This window comes from Exserohilum turcica (genome assembly GCF_000359705.1).
Source record: "Exserohilum turcica Et28A unplaced genomic scaffold SETTUscaffold_10, whole genome shotgun sequence".
NCBI lineage: Eukaryota > Fungi > Ascomycota > Dothideomycetes > Pleosporales > Pleosporaceae > Exserohilum > Exserohilum turcicum.
The window spans coordinates 1,913,785-1,934,936 of NW_007359915.1; the positions used below are offsets into that span (position 1 = coordinate 1,913,785).

Below are 21,152 nucleotides of genomic sequence, written 5' to 3' on the forward strand. Positions count from 1 at the left end.
GGCGTGTGGTGCCACTGTTGAAAGGCGGGTGAAGAAGAAGAAATATGCAAAAAGTACATGCAAAGAGCGGGCGCGTCGTGAGGGGAAACGAAAAAAAGGCAGCGTGCCGACGAATGATATATTGCTTTTTTAAGCGTTTAGTGGAGGCAGCAGACGGCACCAATAGCTGAGTAGAGTGTCGCTTGGCCATGCCAAAAGCGTGCTTGCGAGCCTGACGTGGCCCAGCAACTCTTGCGTACAAGAGGGCCACCATGCATCATTCTACCTGTCGAAGAGCTACCACAACGCCAAATGTAGAGCAGACAAGGTGGTGTGTCAAGTGTCTATAGTACCCCTGAAGCTTTTGAAATCCCGTGTTGATGCAATATTAGATGGAGACGAAGAGACGAAGAAGAAGAAGGAGAAGAAGGAGAAGAGAAGGAACAAGGCGCGTCTATGTTCGGTGCATGGTACATCGGTCGAGCGCGTCGAGCAGCTCGGGCCGGTCGGCCAGGGCCTGTCGCGCCTGGGTATAGCTGAACCAATTTCGATTCCGCTTGTGCTGCTCGGGCCATTGGGCCTCCTGCTTCTCGACCGTGGCTTCGAAGAAATGGTACGAGGCCTTGGGGGCCTGCGACGTGAGCTGGTCGGGTCTCCGCTTCTCAGGGATGAGGCCGAGGTCGTAGTTGATTTTGCATATTATGCCCGCCTCTTCCCAGGCCTCGCGCTTGGCGGCGTCCTGGGCCGTCGCCTCGTCTGTTTCCCAGCCGCCCTTGGGGAGGACCCAGCCACTGCGCTTGGTCGACTGGATGAGGAGCACGTAGTACTTGTCGGCAGAAAGCGGCACCACGCCGGCGACTAGGCGCTCGCCTTGGGAGCCGTACCCTAGAGCCAATCAGCCGCGCGACGAGCAAGGGGAGGGCGGAACATGTCGGGGCCATGGGGACGGGGGGGGGGTGCTGGAGGGCGATGCGGAGCGAGGGCGGAGGCTAAGCGGAGGGCGGAGAGCGATGGGGGGGGGGATTTTGTGGGGGGGTCGCGTGAGCAGAACTTACGCTGATTGACACGTCCAGTGCGTGACTGCATCGACAGCTGTTGGGTAGCGGCCATGTCGTGGCGGGAGGCAGGCAGGCAGGCAGGCAGGCAGACAGGCACTTGGGCAGGACCGGGGGTGGTGAGGGTTGGAAGGGAGGGAGGGGGGAGGAGGTTTTGAGCGGCGGCGGCGAGGCAGGCGGTGAAATGAAATGAAGCCGAGCGTGTGTGTGTGTGTGGCCTGAAGGGATGGGCGGCGAGGGATAGCTAAGCAGGAGCTAGGGACAAAAGGGGAGCGAGCGAGAAGGGGCGGGCGAGGGCGAGGCGCGGGCGCGGGCGTCTTGGTGGTGGTGGGCGTGTGGGCGTCTTGGGGTGGGCTGCGCGAGGCTCAGTCCCGCGGGTGACGGGGCTGAGGAGGGTGGAGGAGCCTGCGGGCAGCAGAAGCAGAAGAGGGCGGCATGGTGTGGATGGGGATGTTTTAGTAGGTGGTTCGGGTCAGGGACTTTTTACGTGGGAGACTAAGGGCTAAGGGCCTCGCGGAAGCGTCACGGCTGTCGCCAAGGCCGGGGGCCTGCAAGTGCTGGTGCTTGTCCGGCCTGGCCTGCCGCCGCCGTGAGAGGGCGACGGCACGGCGCTGGACGGGCGAATGAAGGAACCATCCATGCGTCCGTGGCAATGCAATGCGCGGCACTCAAATCAGCCAACGGCCATGGCCATGCGCCGGGTGCGAGTCCATCTGCCACGGCTGCTGTACATGTACTGGACATGTATGCACTGCACCGCGAAGCGCTCCCAGCCAAACCCGCCCGGGAATGACGTACCGCCGCCCGCCGCCCGCCGCCCACTAGAAAACGCCCAACCGCCCCCGTGTGTGTCGCCAGGCTCTGGCGGGCGTGACAGCCCGAGTCGAATACCGCTGACGGTGCTGCCATGCTACATGCTATCACCGCCATCGCCATCGCCATCGCCATCACCGCCACCGCCATCATCGCCATCGCAGGTACACGGCCGCTGACTACTGCGCGCTGACCCCGCCGGCGCGTATCATCATTGCCATTACTACTGCCTGCTACACACTGCCCAGTACTCGCTACATATCACGCCCACCGCCCACCGCCCACCGCCCCCGCCCGCCCCCGCCTCGCCCATCCAGTACAGGCACACAGGGCGAAGAATCAAAGATAAAAATTAACATTATCCTTCACCCCAACACGCGCCCGACAAGTCGCCGCCGCCGCCGCCGCCCCCACCAGCTCCCACGCTTATGCTGCCCTCATGCAGTCAAGTGTAACGCCCTTCGGTATGTTTTGCTCCAACCAATCTTCTGGGATCCGGCTCGTGCCTGTCTGGCTGGTCGCTGGCCGTCCCTGTCCGTCCCTGTCCAGGCCGTTAACCCTCCCCTTTGTGCAGGCTACAGCAGCGAGTCGTGCGGATACTGCAAAGACGCTGCACAAGGCCGCAGGACCGCCAATTCGCGTACGTCGCCTCTTCTCTGCCTCTCTCGCACTCTCTCACACTCTCTCGCCCGCCCTCGCCCGCCCGCGCCCTCTGCTTCGTTTGCGCCCGGCCTTTCTCCGCCTGCCTGCCTGCCGTTGATGTTCCGTTAAGGTTGCACAGCTGCACGTGCAGGGCCCCGCGCTGCAAGCAATTCTTCTTCCAAGATCGGACGCCTCCCCTCCACCCCCCTGCACATCCCACCCATCCACCCCTCGTCTCCTCCTCGTCTCCTCTCCCATCCATTCACGCCCGCCTCCGATCCACGTCAACCACAATGCCTCGCCCTGCCCCCAATGCCGCGCCCTGCCCTGCCCTGCCTAGCCTCGACCTCCACAGTCACGCGTCCCTCTGAATCCACCCGCTCAACATGTGTCTCCATGGACGGCCCCAGCTTCGGGCGGGCGAAGCCGGCATGAGCGCCCAGCCCTGACTGACGTAGCCCAATCAGGCGCCAGCTACTACTTTTCCTCCAAAAGCTTGACCGTTGACGTCTACCAGCTGCTCGTCGACCGCGGCTGGAGAAGGTAGTCGCCCCACCCATGCACACAGTGACAGCCTTTCCTAGTAACTGACACTGCCTAGGTCCGGCTCCATCTTCTACAAGCCCGACGTGCTGCGGCACTGCTGTCCGCACTACACGATCCGGTAAGCACTATCATGGCACCATGCCGGCAATCACTTACGTGCTGCCAGCCTGCCGGTTGCTTCGTTCAAGCCCTCCAAGGACCAGCGCAAGGCAATCAATCGCTGGAACGACCATGTGCTAGGCGAGTCGTACCTCAAAGAGGCGTCTAGACTGTACCCGCTGTCCAAGGAGTCCGTGTCCACCACTACACGCCCTGGTCTAGGCTAATGGTCGCTAGAGAGAAAGCTCGGCTAAAAAACACTTTTGATCTGGCGCGCGAGGTCCACAAGGCAGAGCTGCACAACGTCAAGCGCCCGCCAGAGCCCGCCCATCGCTTTGAAGTGACGCTCGAGCCCGCCAGCTTTACGCATGAAAAATATGACCTCTTCAACAACTACCAGCAGACCGTGCACAAGGAAAAGCCCAGCGAAATATCCCAGTCGGGCTTCAAGCGCTTCCTGTGCGAGACTCCACTAAAGCGCACCTCGAGGACCGTAGATGGCAAGGAGCAGCCCTTGGGCTCTTACCACCAATGCTACCGACTGGACGGACGCCTGATTGCCATGGGCGTCCTTGACCTGCTGCCTCACTGCGTTAGCGGCGTTTACATGCTGTACCATTCCGACTTTGCAGAGTGGCAGTTTGGCAAGCTAAGTGCCCTACGCGAGGCTGCGCTTGCGCTCGAGGGCGGCTACCAGTATTACTACATGGGCTACTACATTCACTCGTGCACAAAGATGAAGTACAAGGGCGACTACAAGACGCAGCACGTCCTGGACCCAGAGTCTTACGAGTGGCACCCGCTGGATGGCGAGCTGCGCAGTCTGCTGGACAAGAAAAAGTACGTGTCCATGTCGAGGGAGCGACGCCGGCAGCTGGAAAAGGCATCGGCACAGGACAAGACGGGCGACGCAGAAGCTGCAGAGCAAGACGACTACTCGGACTATCCCCTACCCACAGCTGCCGCAGCCGGCGAGGCAGTCTCCAGCGGAATGTCGCTCTTTGAGCTCAAGGTGCCAGGACTCATGACGGCTGAGGAGATTGAAGAGAAGCTTGACCTGGCCACGATGCCGATCCGGGTGGGCAGCAGGCTGGTAGAACTCCAGGTATGCCGGCGACTCGAGTAGGAGTGGGGAAACTAAGATGATTAGTGCTGACTGCTCGACAGGATCTGGTATCATGGGAAAGCAGCGATCTGAGGAATCCTCGGTCAATCCAAGGTGTTGTTGGGGAAATGGTTGCAGGCATGGGCCCTGAAGCTGCTTGGCAGATTGTGATCCAGCTGGGATGAGTGGCGTGCATGCAGTGAGATGAATGATGAGACGAATTTACGATGTGATGCCAGCGAGAGGCGCTAGGTTGCGACGGAAGCTTGTGATTGTTTCGTGTTTAGGCTAGTGCAACATCGGATATGAACTTGTAGTCTTGTGCCATGATTGCTATCTTGGGTGGCTGATTGTGTCGAGGGTTGACGTTGACGTTGGTGCATCTCGAGGGCTGGCTTTCGGTGGTAGGAAAAGCCAAGCCTTCCTTCGCAACCGAGGCACCAGTCCAGGGCGGATTCTCCTCAAAGTCGCACCCTCGACCCAAACATTGACACTGCACACCACAATGTCGTCCGCTCCCCTCACACTTGTCGTGCGCCCTCGTGGTATGTGAAAACCAGTAGGCGATCAATTTCTAGCAATAGGATTTTTTTTTGCTTCTTTTCGATTGGCCAGCCGACTGACCCCGCCTAGGCCGCCCGATCAAGAACCTTCCCGAGACCGTTACCGTCAGCGCCGACGCCTCTGCCGCACAGATTTTCGAGGAAATTGCAAAAGCATCCAAGTTTTCGGCTCATCGCCTGCGGGTCACAAAGGGTAGCGATGGGTCGCCAATTCCCAACACGCGGGACGTCAAGGTGTACGACACGGGCCTGAGGAACAAGAGCGCCGTCGACGTCAAGGACTTGGGTATGTGATGCAGCTCGGTGTGCAGGGCATGGCTTACCGTTTGCAGGGCCGCAAATCTCATGGCGAACCGTCTTCATCGTCGAATACCTCGGACCGCTCCTGATCCATCCGCTCTTCTACTATGGCCGCCCCCTCATTTACGGCACCTCTGCGCCTCCGTCAGAGCTCCAGAAGCTCACGATGCTCATGTGCGTGATGCACTTTGCGAAGCGCGAGTACGAGACGCTGTTTGTGCACCGCTTCTCGTCGGCCACGATGCCCGCATTCAACATTGTCAAGAACAGTGGACACTACTGGCTCCTTTCGGGTTTGAACCTAGCCTACTGGAGCTACAGCCCCAGCAGCCCGGCGGCGGGGCCCTCGAACCCGCTCCTCACGTACCTCGGGCTCGCGCTGTTTGCCATTGGCGAGGTGTGCAACTTTAGCACACATGTTACGCTCAAGAACCTACGGCGTCCCGGCAGCACGGAGCGCGGCATCCCTCAGGGACTGGGCTTCAACCTGGTGACATGCCCCAACTACATGTTTGAGTCGATGGCGTGGATCGGAGTGGCTCTGGTGAACTGCAGCTTGAGCACCGTTCTGTTTATTGTGGTGGCTGTGGGACAGATGGGCGTGTGGGCGTGGAAGAAGGAGAAGAGGTATCGCAAGGAGTTTGGCGACAAGTACAAGCGCAAGAGGTACGCCATTCTGCCGGGCCTCTGGTAAATGGAGCATCACGCGACCAGGTGTGTGGTGGAATAGGCAGGTGCAAGCTTTGTGGGGTGGCACGGCATATGGAGCGCTGTGCAAAGGCGAATGTAGAATAGGCTGCATGGTGTGGGCTGGGCCTGGTGCGAGGCTGAATTGGTGGAGTCGGGTGGAGGCCGTCAACGCAGATGGTCCCGCCGGCCACCAGATGGGCAACATGTCCGCAGCTATCGTCCGTGTTTGGAGTATATGGTATGTATGTAGTGTGTAACTAATGCTGTGAAGACTCTGCAAAGGCTCAATTCACTTGTTGAATTTCCAGTGGCATGCTGAGAGTTATGTCGAGGTCATCACATGTCGAGCTTGCTGTATCTTTGGATGCATCATGTGCCCCGCGACGCCACCACTCCGCCACTACCACCACTACCACCAGCACTACTGCTACCACCTCGGCGCACCCCGTTCGTCCGTCCGTCCGCCCGCCCAATGGCCCTGCATAAGCGCGGGTTCATTGACAAAAAGAAAAAAAAGTACAGAATCAATCCTTCAACCCACTTGCCTGTTCCGTACAACCTTGAATCTTACTTTTTTATTATCTGTACCCCAAGAAACCAATTGCCTGTCTACCTTGTTCACCGGCGGTAGGATAACACAGTGATGATGACGCGGATGACGACGATTACGAGGAGGAAGGCCATATGGGGGCCAAACACCAAGCAGAAGGACTAGGACATGGTCAGACCATACCATGCCATGCCATGCCATGCCATGCAATTGGAGCGTTGCCTTGGCGAACAGCTGTGTTATGTAGACATGTAGCCTTTGCCCAGCCCGGCCAGTTCGGCTGGCCCGCTCAAGAAGGCAAAACAGCAAGGGAACAGGACAAGAGGCAGAGGCAGACCGACGTTTGGGCGAGGCTGAAGCACGGAAATAGAGCGTCGTGAGGTGTGCGAACAAGGGTGTTTGAGCGGTCTGCTTCAGCCCTCTTCCTTCTTCTCCCCACACGCACATCCACACCCCCTTGTTCCGTTGTGCGGTCATTTGTATCTATCGTCGAATTAGCTGGCTGGACTGGCTGGGCCAGGTAGACTAGGTGGATAATACCGCCGTTCCCATTCGTCCTTGGCCAGTTTTTCCCCTTGCTTCTCATCCATGCATGCTTCAACCCATCTCTTTTCTCGTGCTCGGCTGTCAGCCTCGAGCTGAAGATATACGAGCAGTGCGGGGGCTGTTTTCTCGTCGTTCGCCCTTGGTTCGTTGGCTTGCGCGGCTGGTGGATGGCTTGGTGGGGCACACGGCGGCAGGGGCTGAAATACTGTACGTACAGAGAGAGCAAAGGCCCTCAGCTGCAAGGCAACGGCATGAGCTGTCGTCAAGGTGGGCAGCACACGCCTGTAGCGACACCTTGGGGGGGCAGTCGTCTTGGGTATAAGATGCTGATGCGTGCGTGCTTGGGGGGGTCCGGCCTTTTGCTCCAAGCGCCTTTTTGTTTGGACCTTTGCTCTGGAGTAAGTAAGTAGACGGACACACACAGAGACAGCACACCGGATACCCCTCGTCGCCCTTTCTTTTTTGCGACGTGTACGCCCACTACTACACACCTGCATTACATACATTGCGCAGTGCATACTTGCTTCTCCAGTCTTCCTCGCCCCAGCTACACCACACCACTCTTGCTCTTGCTTCCGCCCCATCCATCCCTCTTGCCAGCCGCCTTTCTCCACACACACACACACACACGCAGAGGTACCACAGTAACCAGAAGGCGCTGCCGGAAGCCAGCGCCTGCAGCAGTCACGGATAGCCGACGGCTTTTATTGTTATATACCTGAGAGAGGTAAGCTCTTCAACCCTCCCACTCAACTCCCTCTTGCTGTTTCTCCTTTCGTGGGGCTACTACTCGTCGTCTCGGTGGGGTGCCGCTATCTTGCACCACGCCACCTACTTATCACGACTCCAACAAACTACCTCCCCACATCATCGACGTTGATTCTAACCATCCCAGCGCCATGTCTGACGCCACTGGAGACGCCAAGGCGGTTTGGGATGCCCACGTCGATACCCGCAAAGGCATGGAGCCCCCCAAACCCGATGACCCGTCTGAGCTCAGTAACCTGCGCAACACGATTGGTGCTCCGTTCAGCGCTGCTGCCTCGCTGATCGGGGCCGTCAGAGCCCCAGTCCCCGACCAGACGGGCGATGGCTCCAAGATTGCCCCAGAGGAAAAGGCGTCCATCATCAAGGAAATCGAAGGCGGCCTGCGGGACATGACGTATCTCAACATTTCAAACATCAAGTCTCTGGTCGAAATCCAAAAGGACAAGATGCTCGGCAGCTACACTGACGACAAGACGTATCTGATGGAAGGCCTGATTCGAACCGCTGCCGCGCTGCCGGATGGCTCACAGACACGAGAAAAAGTCACGGGTGCTTTTCTCGAACAGCTGTGGAATGACCTGCAGCACCCCCCGCAATCATATCTCGGTTCAAAGTACCAGTACCGGTCTGCCGATGGGTCTTACAACAGCCTGACGGAGCCGCAGGTCGGAGCCGCCGGCACCCCGTACGCGAGGACAGTAAAGCCATCGACTATGCAGACGCCTGCTCGCCCGGACGCGGGCGTCGTCTTTGACAGTCTTATGACGAGGAAGCATGCAGAGCTGCATCCAAACCGAATCTCGAGTATGCTGTTTTATCTGGCGTCCATCATCATCCATGACTGTTTTCGCACGAGCCATGAGGATTACTCCATCTCAATGACTTCGTCTTATCTCGATCTCTCTCCATTGTACGGCAGCAACCAGGCCGAGCAGGACATAATGAGGACCGGAAAGGATGGAAAGATCAAGCCTGACTGCTTTTCCGAGTCGAGGCTGCTGTTCTTCCCCCCTGGCGTGGGCGCGTTGCTCATCATGTTCAACCGTTTCCACAACTACACGGTCGAGAACCTAGCTGCTATCAACGAACAGGGCCGCTTTACCAAGCCCTCGACTGAAGCGCCCAAGTCGACGGGCGACGTAGAAGTCGACAAGAAGAGCAAGGAAAAGTATGATGCTGCGTGGAAAAAGTACGACAACGACCTCTTCCAGACTGGCCGTCTCATCACCTGCGGTCTATACGTCAACATTATCTTGCTCGATTATGTCCGCACAATCCTGGACCTCAATCGCACCGACAGCAACTGGCAACTGAATCCGCGCGCCGACATTCCAAACCTGCCGATGGGCGTCGGAAACCAGGTTTCGGCCGAGTTCAACCTCGTCTACCGATGGCACTCTACAGTCTCTGACCGTGATGAAAAGTGGACGCAGGAGATGTGGGATGGCCTGTTTGGCCCAGACCGCGACCCAAAGAGCGTTGGTAAGTACGAGTTCTTGGGGCGCCTGAACGACGTATACAAGCAGACGGACCGTGATCCGTCGAAGCGTAAATTCGCCGGCCTCGAGCGCAAAGAGGATGGCACGTTGCCTGACCAGGGTCTTGTCGACATTTTGACGTCGAGCATCGAAGACTGTGCCAACTCTTTTGGACCCAACAGAGTTCCAGCCGTGTTCCGCGCTATTGAAGTCCTGGGTATCGAGCAGGCACGCTCATGGAACCTGGGCTCCCTCAACGAGTTCAGAAAGTACTTTAAGCTCGAACCGCACAACACGTTTGAAGACATCACCTCGGACAAGTATGCCCAGGAGCAGCTCAAGCACCTCTACGACCACCCCGACAAGGTGGAAATCTACCCTGGTATCGTGGTCGAAGACGCCAAGAAGCCCATGGCGCCTGGATCGGGTCTTTGCCCTCCATACACGGTTTCTCGTGCCGTGCTGTCGGATGCCGTGGCACTGGTCCGCGGTGACCGGTTCTACACGCACGACTACAACCCACGTACCTTGACCAACTGGGGTTACCGTCTCGCTGATAGCGACACCGGCATTGACAACGGATGCGTATTCTACAAGCTCTTCCTGCGCGCCTTCCCACAACACTTCAAGTACAACAGCGTCTATGTGCACTACCCGCTCACGATTCCGTCCGCCATGCAGACGGCGCTCAAAGACCTCAAGAAGGACCATCTCTACGACTTTTCCAAGCCGGTGGCTACACCCCATCCCCAGTTTATCAAGGAGTACAAGCTCGCGACGCAGATTATGGAGGATCAGGCCACGTTCAAAGTGGTCTGGGGCCAGGCTATGGAATACATCATGGGTCCTGCAGCCGCCGACTTCATGCTTGCCGGCGACGGGCCCAAGAACACTGCTTCTCGCAAGATGGTCGGCAAGGCATTGTACGTTTCCGACTGGGAAAAGGACGTGCGCCACTACTACACTCTGAAGACGCGCGAGCTGCTCAAGGAAAAGAGCGCAAAGATTGCCGACTTCAACCAAGTCGACATTGTCCGCGACGTGGGCAACCTCGCCCACGTGCACTTTTGCTCAGAGCTCTTCATGCTGCCTCTGAAGACGGATGAGCAGCCGCGCGGCGTCTTCACCGAGGCTGAGCTCTACCTCATCATGTCTTCGGTCTTTGCTCTCATCTTCTTCGACGCTGATCCCGCGTCTTCGTTCCCTCTGCATGTCAAAGCCCGCAAGGCGACGCAGGTGCTCGGCAACCTTGTCGAAGCAAACGTCAAGGCCATTGCAAAGAGCGGCATCCTGTCCAACATTATGCAAGCCATCTGGCCCAAGGAAAGCACCCTCAAGCACTATGGAATCCACATGATCAAGCGCCTCCTCGAAAGCGGCATGGACCCCAAGCAGCTTGTCTGGGGACACATTCTCGGCACAGCAGGCGGCATGGTGGCGAACCAGGGCCAGCTCCTCTCGCAGATTCTAGAGTACTACATTCTCGGCGACGGCAAGCAGCACTGGGCCGACATCCAGGCGCTCGCCCAGCAAGACAGCGAAGAAGCCTTCCAGAAACTCGTCCACTACACCATGGAAGGTGGCCGTCTCAACGGCGAAACAGGCGTCATCCGCCGCGTCGCGACCGACATCTCGATCCCTACCGCAGACTCGCCGCTCAATCTCAAGAAAAACGACACCGTCTTTGTCAATCTCCGCGCCGCCTCGCACGATCCCACCGTCTTCCCCAACCCAGACTCAGTCGACCTCTCACGCCCCCTAGACTCATACATCCACCTCGGCCACGGCCCTCACGAGTGTCTCGGTCTCCCCATGACACGCACCAGCCTCACGACTATGGTCCGCGAAATCGCCAGACTCAAGAATCTCCGCCCTGCACTCGGGCCCCAGGGCAAGATCCACAAGGTTGCCAAGAAGATGGAGGCCAAGGGTGTTGAGGAGAAGTACTTGTATCATGCGTATTTGACGGAGAATCAGGACATGTATTTTCCGTTTCCGTGTGGTAAGTTTGTTTTGATCTCTGCTGTTATTGATTGAGACATGATTGCTGACGTTGTGTAGCGCTCAAGGTGTGCTGGGATGATTAGGGGGTGAATGTGTGTGGATATGGGAATGATGGACTGACTGATGAACTGGCTGGCTGGCTGGCTGAATGACGGATGGAATGAATGAACGAGTAAGAGTTCTAAGAAGCAGGAATTATCAGTATGTTGTATACTTAGGGACAATGGCGCTGGCGAATTTGTTTCTTTCTTTCTTGGGGTTTCAAGGTTTTTTGTAATCACCCCTTTTTTTCCATTGATGTATTGAATCAAATCAAATCAAGATATGACAACGGAAAATTCGCATCTGATTGCGGGTTATATATTCAACACATCAATACGACCGCTTCACCGGCGCCACGCTCGCCACCTCATCCTCATCCAACGTACTCATGACAACGCCCCTCGTCCCCACACGCACCTCGTCGCCCAAGTCCCCCTGCCACGTAACACTATGCCTCAGCCACCTTTCATCGTCTCTCTCTGGGAAATCGTCGCGCGCATGCGCACCCCTACTCTCTGTACGCGCCAGCGCCGCCGCGCCCGTCTGCGCAGCATTCGTCAGCAGATTCCGCAGCTCGAGCGTCTCAATCAGATCCGAGTTCCAGATGAGCGAGGCATCTGACACGCGCAGGTCGGTGGCGAAAGCGTGGTGGAGAGAGCGTAGCTCTGCGACGCCTTGGGCGAGCGAGGCGTGGGTGCGGAAAACGGATGTGTTGGTTTGCATTGCTACCTGCATTTTTGAGCGCAGCGCTGCCGTCGCCGTGCTGCCTGTGGAAGCACCCAGGAGCTGCGTCAGATGCGTGAAGGAGGTGAGACCTATGCTGGGTGTGCTGGCGTGGTGAGGTGATGCGGGGGCGTTGTGTGCGGCGATGTGGAGGGCTGCGGCTCGGCCCTGTACAGTAAGTAAGTATACTCGTGTTAGTATGTGGATGGAGGGTGAGTAAGCAGGAGATACGTACGAAGACGACAATGTCGAGGAGGGAGTTTGCGCCCAGGCGGTTGGCGCCGTGCACACTTACGCAGGCGGCTTCGCCTGCGGCATAGAGGCCTTGGACCATGTTTTCAAGGCCCGTCTCGCGGTCCACATTGAGGACTTGGCCGTGGTAATTTGTCGGGATGCCGCCCATGCAGTAGTGCACCGTGGGTAGCACGGGGATGGGCTCGCGCGTAATGTCGATGCCCGCGAAGATGGCGGCTGTTTCCGCGATGCCCGGCAGACGCTCTAGAATGACGTCGCGCGGGAGATGGGAAAGCTGGAGGTGAATGTGGTCTTTTTGCGGCCCGCAGCCTCGGCCCTGCATGATTTCCAGATTCATGCTGCGGCTCACAACGTCCCGCGATGCGAGGTCCTTGGCTGTGGGCGCGTAGCGCTCCATGAAGCGCTCGCCCTGGCCATTGACGAGGTAGCCGCCTTCGCCGCGGGCGCCCTCGGTGATGAGAACCTGGATTCAGGGTGTGAGGGAGTAGGCACGGGAGAATCAAAGCGGTGGAGTCACGTACGCCTGCGCCGTAGATGCCAGACGGATGGAACTGGACGAATTCCATGTCTTGGAGAGGGAGGCCTGCTCGCGAGACCATGGCGTTGCCGTCGCCGGTACTTGTGTGTGCGCTTGTGGCGCTGAAGTATGCTCGCCCGTAGCCTTAGCTTGTCAGTATGCATTGAATCTCAACTCGCAGAAAAGACAAGGAAGACATACCCCCAGTAGCCAGCACAGTGTTCTTAGCAAACATGCTATGACAGGTTCCATCCTCCATGTTCATGGCCGTAACACCCACACACCGCCCCTCACTCATCATCAAATCGAGAGCAAACCACTCAATGAAGAACTGGACCCCTTCTTTCAGACTCTGTCCGTAAAGCGTATGCAGCATTGCATGTCCAGTTCTGTCCGCCGCACACGCAGTCCGATACGCCTGTCCACCTTTCCCGTACTTCAGGCTCTGTCCACCCAGCGCGCGCTGGTAAATGGTGCCTTTACTCGTGCGGCTAAACGGCATGCCGTAGTTTTCCAGCTCGACAACTGCAGGCACGGCTTCCCGCGTCATGTAGTGGATTGCGTCTTGGTCGCCGAGCCAGTCGGAGCCCTTGACCGTATCGTACATGTGCCAGCGCCAGTCGTCCTCGGTCATGTTGCCCAGCGCCGCGTTGATGCCGCCTTGAGCTGCGACTGTGTGCGAGCGCGTGGGAAACAGTTTGGATATACAAGCGGTTTTCAGCCCGGCTTCGGTGAGCCCGACGGCGGCACGCAGGCCTGCGCCGCCGGCGCCCACGACAATCGCACTGTGCGTGTTAGTTTTGCGGTAGAGAGAGAGAGAGAGAGAGAGAACCAGACGCGTACTCGTAGTGGTGGTCAATAATTGTCAGGTCCTTGACACTAGGTGTGTTGATGGAGGCAAGGCGTCGCCGTTGCTGCGTGCGGTACAGACATGGTGAACGCGGTCGCCAGGTAGCTCGCACGAACGCGCGCATTGTGAAGGCGAGGAAGAAGCATCGGGATCAGGCTTGGGGCAAACGCATGAGATGTAGACATAAGCTCCAGAAGCCACTAGCTCATGTATACTCCCGCTCCCGTCTCTCTAGCTGATTCCTCGGCTGTACATATACGCGTGCAGCTGTCCCCCTCACGCAGACTACAGTGGCATGTGCATTTTACTGTACTCGAGAAAAAGTGTATTTAGACACGGAAATGCTGACAAGAGCAATAATCGGAAATAAGTCCGCCTGTACCCACGGCCGGACACAAGAGCGCAAAATGGAACTGGAAACACAGCACCGCGACATTCGCGGGGTACTCCACAATCCGGGGGAGGGGGGAATTGTACACACACACACACATACACATACACGTTCCTGGCATGACTCGCGCAAGTTACCGCGGCTTTGCAACGGCCCGCCAATCACAGGCCTCGTGTTAGCAAGCCGAGCATTTTTCTTAGTCGGCTACTCAGCAGTCCACGCTAGAGCATTCTGGGAGCGGAATCCACGGCACGCCACCAATGCATGCAGCTGTGACATGTCGATTGCACGTGTAAAGAGTAGTCACGTGTACGACATTAGACAGCTAGGCTGGTGGAAGTCTTTAATAAAGTCTCTTTTTGAATGTAAGTAAGGTTGAATATTATGTGCTACGTGTGCTGTTCTGACTATCCTCAGTGCAGTACTTAAATCTATTCCTAGTACGCCAAGTACGCCCCGTAATCAAGCTGATGAATACAAGAAACAAGTAACTACAACTCGGGAAGTTTTGCGCCAACTCCTAATTATTCAGTGTTCGACCAAGTGCATTGTAATCATCCTCGCCTCGTCGTCTTTCTCCGCATGTTTCCCTACTGCAGCGAAGCAGACAACTTTCCAATCATCTCGCAGAGCCTCTGATTGATCATTTCTGCACTCGCGGGTGTGATGATGTGCTCGTTACCCCTGACTACAATCCTGAGCCCGTCTTTGAGCGGGTAGGACACCACAGTCAGGATACAAGGTACTGAATCGGGATTCTGGAACCAATGCAGGCGAGAGGTGGTGTCTTCGAACTCGAACTCGGGGTGTTCGTTCAGGTTCTGGTGCTGGAACACCGAGTCGTAGTGCGTATCGGCTGGCCAGTCTGTCGCCGTGCGGACTATCTCGTCAAAGCCCAGTGAGTCTGCTTCACCCAGTGCGATGTACTGTTCTTGAATCAAACGCACTAGTTCGGTTGAAGTAGCTGTTGCATGCACCCGTGCTCGGACTGGAATGATGTTGAGGCAAGGACCGACAATCTTGCTCATGGTCGGGATATTAGCATTGCGGCCAGCTACCATGTATCCGTAGACTACATCTTCTTCTCCGGTGATTTGCGAGAGCACCTTTGCCCAAGCCGCACTGATGATTGAAGCCAGAGTAAGACCAGTGGGGACATGAGGCTTGGCGGTAATGCTTTCTGTCTGAACTTCAATTGGAGTGATGCCACGTCGGATACTGGGACCCAGCAAGGGAGTAGCTTTTGTTATCCGCGAACCTTGGAGGACCTTGCGCCAGTGCAGGACCGAAGCTGATTTCTTACCCTGAATACAGGCCAGATAAGTCGAGTGTGTAGGGGAAGGCTCCGGGGGCTTGCCACAGTAGAGGGCGAACAGCGCTTTGATGAATGATGGGAAACAAACTCCATCGTATTGAGCGTGCGTAATGCGGAAGACCAGACGGTGTTCGCTTGAGGCGCTTCGCACCAGCATGAAAGCAGTGGCCAACTCCAGAGGCTCCGTGGTCCGACTGTCTTCCAGACAGACAGTGTCAGCTGCTTCGTCGAGAGAGATATCCAGATGGAACTCGGTGAAAGGAACTTCTGGTTTGCGAAGAACGGTTCCCCATAATACCCCATCCACGTAAACAAACTTGGTTCGAAGTATAGGGAAGTGCTGGACAAGGGCGGGGATGCTGCTTCGGAGGCGAGAGACGTCAACACGGGGCCCTAGATCGAGGAAGAAATAGTTGAAAGCGAGAGGTTGAATATTGACACCACGGGAAATGAAGAGATTCTGCATCCATGTCGTCGGAAGGATCTCGACAATGTCGGCGCTATCCACATTGGAGGTTGCCGCAGGTATAGCCTGGAGGAGATGGTCCTTTTGGGTTGGCGAGAGGAGAGAGAACGGTTGAATCGGCTTGTCTTCAGCTTCTTGTTGAGAGAACTGAGCTACTGTAGCCAGGTTGGCGAGTTTAGGGTGCTGGAAGATGTTCGCAATAGTGAGGTGGATGTCTTCCTCTCGCGCGGCGGCGACTATCTTCATAGCCGCAATTGAGTCTCCGCCTAGCTGAAAGAAGCTATCTTCTAACCCAATTCGACTAGCGTCAATCCCAAGGACTCGCGATAGTATCTGCTGCACTTTGAGCTCTGCAGTGCTTAGTTCTCGTTGCAGCCCTTCTTGGTTGACTACCGTCTGCGTTTTTGTTCTCTGGATGAGAGCTTTCCGATCTACCTTGCCGTTCTGGTTGATGGGAAGTTTATCCAAAACTTGAATCGATTGCGGCACCATGTATGAAGGCAACTGCAGCTTGACAAGCTCATCCAGCTGCTGTTGGACTTCTTTGACGAGTTGCTGTCGCATTGGCTTGTTGCTGAGGGTCTGCCGTGGCCGTTCGGCATGATCGGTTGGGAATGAAAACATCAGTCCTGCCTTGCTACTATCACCGTTGATTTGCCGAGGATAGAATATCGCGTCCATGCTACCTTGCTGTGAATATTGCCTGTTCCAACTGATCTGCACATGGCAACCCGCTGCCTTGGCCATCTCGTCCAGATCAATGGCAGAAAGGCTTGGTATCCGCTTGGTTTCTTGGTTAATCAGAGCGGTCCAATCCGTGTGGGCCGGCTTTCTGGCTTTTTCGTCGTCCAGGGAGCCCAAAAGGCATTTTCCGAAGATGGTCTTGCTGCAGGGTATGTTGCTTATGGCTACAGGACGTGTGCTTGGCACATTACTGATGCGCTCCTGGAGAGAATCACGGTCCAGGCCCTGCTCTTGGAAGTCGATCCATTCATTGTCAGCGATAGTTCGAAGCCCTCCGCATGGCGGACTCCAGGCTCGAGAGTAAACGACTGCTGTGTAACGGTAAGAGCTCAACTCGTTCGTCGCCTTCATTTTCTTGGGCTGAATCTCCACATGCTGGACCAGATCAGGAAGCCGCTGTGTTAGTGAAGTAAAGAAGCCAGGATCAACCAGTAGCTCGCGTTCGATCTGTTCCATATCCTCCACCATACGCCGTAGATCCTCCTTACTAGCCCTTTCACCAGCCATAAAGAGCGCCCTGGCTGCAAAGAATTCCCGGTGCAGGGCATGAGAACGGATGTCGCCAAAGAACAATGTCTCAACCCCGTCAACTTGAAGTAGGTCTCGGACCACGTTGAAAAGATACTCTTGGCTGGGGAAGTACTGGACCACGGAGTTTAGAATAACCAGGTTAGCCTGGGGTGGCGGGTTCACTTTGCTGATATCTGCCGCTGTAGCCTTGTACATCTCCACTTTGTTGGCGAGTGATGGGATTGACCTGGCTGTTCCAACAACAAAGTCGACGGCCTTTCTTGAGGGCTCAAATCCGGTATAGTGTTTTAAGCTATTTCCAAGATTGAAGAGCATCATGCCGGATCCTGATCCAATCTCAAGAACGTTTCTCAATTGCCCGCCGACTTTTTCGTGAATTGTATGGATCGTCTCGTTCAGCCACTCCTTCATTTCCGTCTTGTCGATATCTTTGCCATCGTACATTGAGGTCCATCCGATGAAATCTTGCCCAATGGTCTCAGACTGAACATTGGTGATTGGGGCGTAAATCTCCGTATTGAAGCGGTCTTCCCATGAGTTCACATGCTGTATTTGGTTACCATCGCTGTTTTGGTCGCTTGGTATTTCGGATCCTTCTTTGAGCGTGACATATCCAAACAATTTCTGGTCGTTCTCTTGTCGTTGTTCTGATACCACAACCGCGTCACGCACCAAGTTGTGCCCACGAAGAATGGTCTCGATTTCTCCTAGCTCAACACGGTTGCCCCGGATCTTGACTTGCCCATCGATTCGACCAAAGAATTTCATTTGTCCATCTATAGGTCGCTGGCGGACATAGTCGCCAGTACGATAGGCTCGCATTGTTTCGTTCCCAATCGTGACAGTTACGAAACGGTCAACATTGCGATTAGAATCAGTGTATCCTCTAGCAACACCATCTCCGGTAACAACAAGCTCTCCGACGACACCAAGTGGCACAAGGTTCTGTTCTGGATCCATCACGTATGCGCCCGAGTTGCTGATAGATTGTCCAATCGGCACACCATTGATACAGCCCTCATCCTCAGAGAGTATGTATAATGTGCTCATGACAGAATTCTCAGTAGGGCCGTATGCATTGACGACGATCTTGTTTCTCACAAGGTTGCGTGCCGTGAAAAAGTCGGCTATGTCGGCTCTGTCTCCTGCTACAAGTAGGGTGTCCAAGTGACCGACTGTATCTGGAGATTCCGCGAGAATGTAGTTGAGCAGAGCGGGCGTGATAAAAGCGATCCGGATTTTGAATTCTCTGAAGGCGCGTAAGAGGGCATCCTGGTCCAGTACGGTTGTAGCGTCGATGCAAGCCAGAGTTCCTCCGTTCAAAAGACAGGTGTAGATCTCCCAGGAAGAGCCATCGAAAGCAAGATTTGCCATGTGAGCCGTGGCTTCCGACGATTTGAAATGCTCCATCTGATCATGTTGTGCCAGGCGTACTAAGCCACGATGTTCGACCATAACTCCCTTTGGTTGACCAGTAGAGCCAGAAGTAAATAGAATGTAAGCGAGACTATTAGCACTAGGCTTGAGAGCAGGATTGAGCTCACTCCTCGTGAATTGCTCATTCTCGTCTGCATCCAAGATGTCGACGATGTGAGCAAAATCAACATCCTCCAGTTCAGCAGCAGGCAGTCGGATATTTGGGCCGACCAAGACGAGTTTTTGTCCTTCAATGGTCGAGAGGATGGATTCCATCCGCTCTTCAGGCGCTTTAGAATCGAATGGAAGATAAGCCAGCCCGGCCTTGAGAATACCAATGAAAGCAACAATTGCTTGGCAACATCGATGTGCCAGGACACCAATTGCCGTCTCGGGAGCAAATGACTTCATCGCTAGAAATTTTGCAAGTTTTTCTGATTGTGCGTCTAGCTGGGCGTAGGTCAACTCTGTCAATGCATCCTTGACAGCAATCCTGGAAGGTTGCATGGCGACTTGCTGGCGGAAAACGTCGACAATGCTCGAATCTCGGGAATATTCTGTTTGGTTCATGCGGAGGAGCCCCATCTGGTCGAGCTGAGTGTGTGCTTGGCTTGTCATGAGTGGCGCCACGGCGATCTGCATCTCTGGCTTGTCGAGACAGCTGTCGAGGATGCTCATGAAGACAGATGCTAGCGAACTTATAGTCTCGGGAGCAAAGAGCTCTTCTGAGAAGTAAATGTAGCCCTGCAGACTGTTTTGTTCCTGGAAGAAATGGAATTCGAGGTCGAAGCGCGAGGTAGCTAAGCCTTCTATGGCTTCTGTTTCGACCCCCTCGAAGGCAAGATTGCCTATGTCTTGTTGTGAGTGAACGGCGAATGCAACTTGGGCCAGAGGGTTGCGGGAAAGATCTCTGTCTCCTTCCAATGCAGAGACAATACTCTCAAAAGGTACATCCTGGTTGGCAAGCGAATCTACTACTGTTGCGTAGACCTGTCGCACTAGCTCTTCAAAGGTCTCATCCTGGATCTTGATTCGGATGCATTGGATATTGACGAAAAATCCGATCAAATCTCCAACTTCCCAGCGGCTTCGGTTCGCATTCGGGACTCCGATGTTTGCGTCATCCTGGTTGGTCAGGCGATAGTGTGCGGCCCTGAAAACAGCGAGGAGGACCACAAAGAGAGTCACTCCACGTTCCCTGGCAAAATTTTGCAGCCTTTCATAGAGCTGGTGGCTGATGTTGAGTTTCTGCGTGCCAGCTTTACCGGACAGAGTAGCTGGCCTGGGCTTATCGTAGAGGAACTCTGCTGGACGGCTTGCGTCTAACTGGTTGATCCAATAGTCGAGCTGCCGTTGGTGCTCTTGAACCTGGTTTGGCAATCGCTGCCAGACAGAGAAGTCGCGGTATTGAATGGGTAAGGGTGGTAAGTGAGAGTTTGGGTCTTCACCGCGGATGGCGGCAGCATACAGTTGGCTCAATTCTCTCTTCAAAACATCTACTGACCAGCCATCCGAGACGATGTGATGCATGATGATTGAAAGAACATGAGAGTGTTCTTTGATTCGATAGAGAGATACTCTCCATCCGGGCTCGGTTCGTAGGTCGAATGGTGTCTTCTGTTCCCGTTCCAGGGCCTCGAGCAAAACCTTGTCATCCTGTGAGCCGATGTCAATGATATTGAGTTCTTTTCCACTACAGAAAGGATGAACTTCCTGCAGGCCTTCGCCACTGCTGGTGGAAAAAGTTGTCCTTAGCGTTTCATGACGGCGCTCTATTGCCTGTAACGCAGCTTGAAGTGCAGGAAGTTGGAGTGGGCCTCTGATGCGCACTGCAAGGTGCATAAGATACCAATCTAACCCTGGATGCAATTCTTCCAAGAACCAAAGTCGGCGTTGCGCGAACGATTGAACGACAGGTCCGTGATGGTCGACTTTGGCGATTACACTCTCATTGGCAGTGGAAGAGTGGGCCAATCGATTGGCCAGTTGACCTAGTCGCTGCGCCTGGAAAATGTCTTGAACGGAAAGCTTTAGATCAACGTTGCGCGCCTCGCTCACAAGCTTCATAGCCGCAATCGAGTCGCCGCCGAGCTGGAAGAAGCTATCGTATAGCCCAATAGAAGTAGCATCTATACCTAGTACTTTGGCCCAGAGATGCTGCAATGTTTTCTCCTGTTCTGTTTCTGGTTGTAGTTTTGGGCCCTCGTCTTCCTGTGTGCGCAACTGGGCTAGTTGCTGGGCCGAAAACGAGCCTCCAATTTCGCGTAGTCGCTTTCTGTCAATCTTTCCAGAGGTGGATAATGGAAAGTCTGTCAGCGCAAAATAAACCCCAGGCACCATTTCTCTAGGTAGCCGTTGGGAGAGTTCGTCGTCCACTTGGGCTGGGAATACAACGTGGACCCGGGAGCCCTCACCCGATGTGTTCCCATTGAGAAGTACAGAATTTGCCTTCAGGAACGCTGCGACAATTGGCTTTCCTCCTGTTGGCGATATCAGTTCAACTGCCATCTCTTTGATTTCCGGGAGATGTTGATGGAGATGATGCTCGATCTCAGCAAGCTCTATGCGTTGGCCTCGCACTTTGACCTGGCCATCTTTGCGGCCTACATAGACTAAATCGCCGACACACCAACTTCGAGTTTTCTGGAAACCGCTAGGAAAGCACGCTATCTAGGAGAACCGACCACGAGGAATCGACTAACAGCACTTTTAACACCTGCAGCTAAGGCGCTAGCGCGCAGTAGGGAGAAGAAGGAGGCCTTCC

The 21,152-nt window shown here is 55.4% G+C and overlaps 6 protein-coding genes across 6 annotated transcripts; 3 read left to right on the forward strand and 3 right to left on the reverse strand.

The window, feature by feature from the left end:
* Positions 1 to 102: 102 nt before the first annotated feature.
* SETTUDRAFT_166957 (uncharacterized protein) lies at positions 103 to 1,158 on the reverse strand. Its single transcript, XM_008023593.1, has 2 exons — positions 1,035 to 1,158; positions 103 to 864 (listed from the first exon to the last, which is right to left on the reverse strand). Exons 1-2 carry the CDS (start codon positions 1,087 to 1,089, stop codon positions 434 to 436), a joined length of 486 nt encoding a protein of 161 aa, XP_008021784.1. The 5' UTR covers positions 1,090 to 1,158; the 3' UTR covers positions 103 to 433.
* Positions 1,159 to 2,187: 1,029 nt separating this feature from the next.
* SETTUDRAFT_166958 (uncharacterized protein) lies at positions 2,188 to 4,566 on the forward strand. Its single transcript, XM_008023594.1, has 7 exons — positions 2,188 to 2,311; positions 2,422 to 2,487; positions 2,957 to 3,032; positions 3,091 to 3,153; positions 3,202 to 3,324; positions 3,372 to 4,239; positions 4,302 to 4,566. Exons 1-7 carry the CDS (start codon positions 2,287 to 2,289, stop codon positions 4,422 to 4,424), a joined length of 1,344 nt encoding a protein of 447 aa, XP_008021785.1. The 5' UTR covers positions 2,188 to 2,286; the 3' UTR covers positions 4,425 to 4,566.
* Positions 4,567 to 4,740: 174 nt separating this feature from the next.
* On the forward strand, positions 4,741 to 6,063 carry SETTUDRAFT_166959 (uncharacterized protein). The gene is made up of 3 exons (XM_008023595.1): positions 4,741 to 4,784; positions 4,873 to 5,088; positions 5,135 to 6,063. The coding sequence occupies exons 1-3, from the start codon at positions 4,745 to 4,747 to the stop codon at positions 5,794 to 5,796; spliced, it is 918 nt and encodes a 305-aa protein (XP_008021786.1). The 5' UTR covers positions 4,741 to 4,744; the 3' UTR covers positions 5,797 to 6,063.
* A 1,724-nt stretch (positions 6,064 to 7,787) lies between these two features.
* Positions 7,788 to 11,221, forward strand: SETTUDRAFT_36639 (uncharacterized protein; the record flags this gene model as incomplete). The annotated part of the gene is made up of 2 exons (XM_008023140.1): positions 7,788 to 11,136; positions 11,196 to 11,221. 2 exons carry the CDS (start codon positions 7,788 to 7,790, stop codon positions 11,219 to 11,221), a joined length of 3,375 nt encoding a protein of 1,124 aa, XP_008021331.1.
* Positions 11,222 to 11,510: 289 nt separating this feature from the next.
* On the reverse strand, positions 11,511 to 13,710 carry SETTUDRAFT_25248 (uncharacterized protein; the record flags this gene model as incomplete). Its single annotated transcript, XM_008023061.1, has 6 exons — positions 11,511 to 12,071; positions 12,139 to 12,621; positions 12,680 to 12,819; positions 12,877 to 13,460; positions 13,519 to 13,589; positions 13,642 to 13,710. 6 exons carry the CDS (start codon positions 13,708 to 13,710, stop codon positions 11,511 to 11,513), a joined length of 1,908 nt encoding a protein of 635 aa, XP_008021252.1.
* A 796-nt stretch (positions 13,711 to 14,506) lies between these two features.
* On the reverse strand, positions 14,507 to 20,896 carry SETTUDRAFT_36641 (uncharacterized protein; the record flags this gene model as incomplete). Its single annotated transcript, XM_008023141.1, has 1 exon — positions 14,507 to 20,896. The coding sequence occupies one exon, from the start codon at positions 20,894 to 20,896 to the stop codon at positions 14,507 to 14,509; it is 6,390 nt and encodes a 2,129-aa protein (XP_008021332.1).
* Positions 20,897 to 21,152: the final 256 nt, after the last annotated feature.

Coding starts and splice junctions, on each gene's coding strand:
- SETTUDRAFT_166957 (XM_008023593.1), bottom strand. CDS start 1,089: ATGGCCGCTACCCAACAGCTGTCGATGCAGTCACGCACTGGACGTGTC. Junction 865..1,034: donor CACTGGACGTGTCAATCAGC/GTAAGTTCTGCT, acceptor GATTGGCTCTAG/GGTACGGCTCCCAAGGCGAG.
- SETTUDRAFT_166958 (XM_008023594.1), top strand. CDS start 2,287: ATGCAGTCAAGTGTAACGCCCTTCG. Junction 3,033..3,090: donor GTCGACCGCGGCTGGAGAAG/GTAGTCGCCCCA, acceptor GACACTGCCTAG/GTCCGGCTCCATCTTCTACA. Junction 4,240..4,301: donor GCAGGCTGGTAGAACTCCAG/GTATGCCGGCGA, acceptor ACTGCTCGACAG/GATCTGGTATCATGGGAAAG.
- SETTUDRAFT_166959 (XM_008023595.1), top strand. CDS start 4,745: ATGTCGTCCGCTCCCCTCACACTTGTCGTGCGCCCTCGTG. Junction 4,785..4,872: donor ACTTGTCGTGCGCCCTCGTG/GTATGTGAAAAC, acceptor GACCCCGCCTAG/GCCGCCCGATCAAGAACCTT. Junction 5,089..5,134: donor CGTCGACGTCAAGGACTTGG/GTATGTGATGCA, acceptor TACCGTTTGCAG/GGCCGCAAATCTCATGGCGA.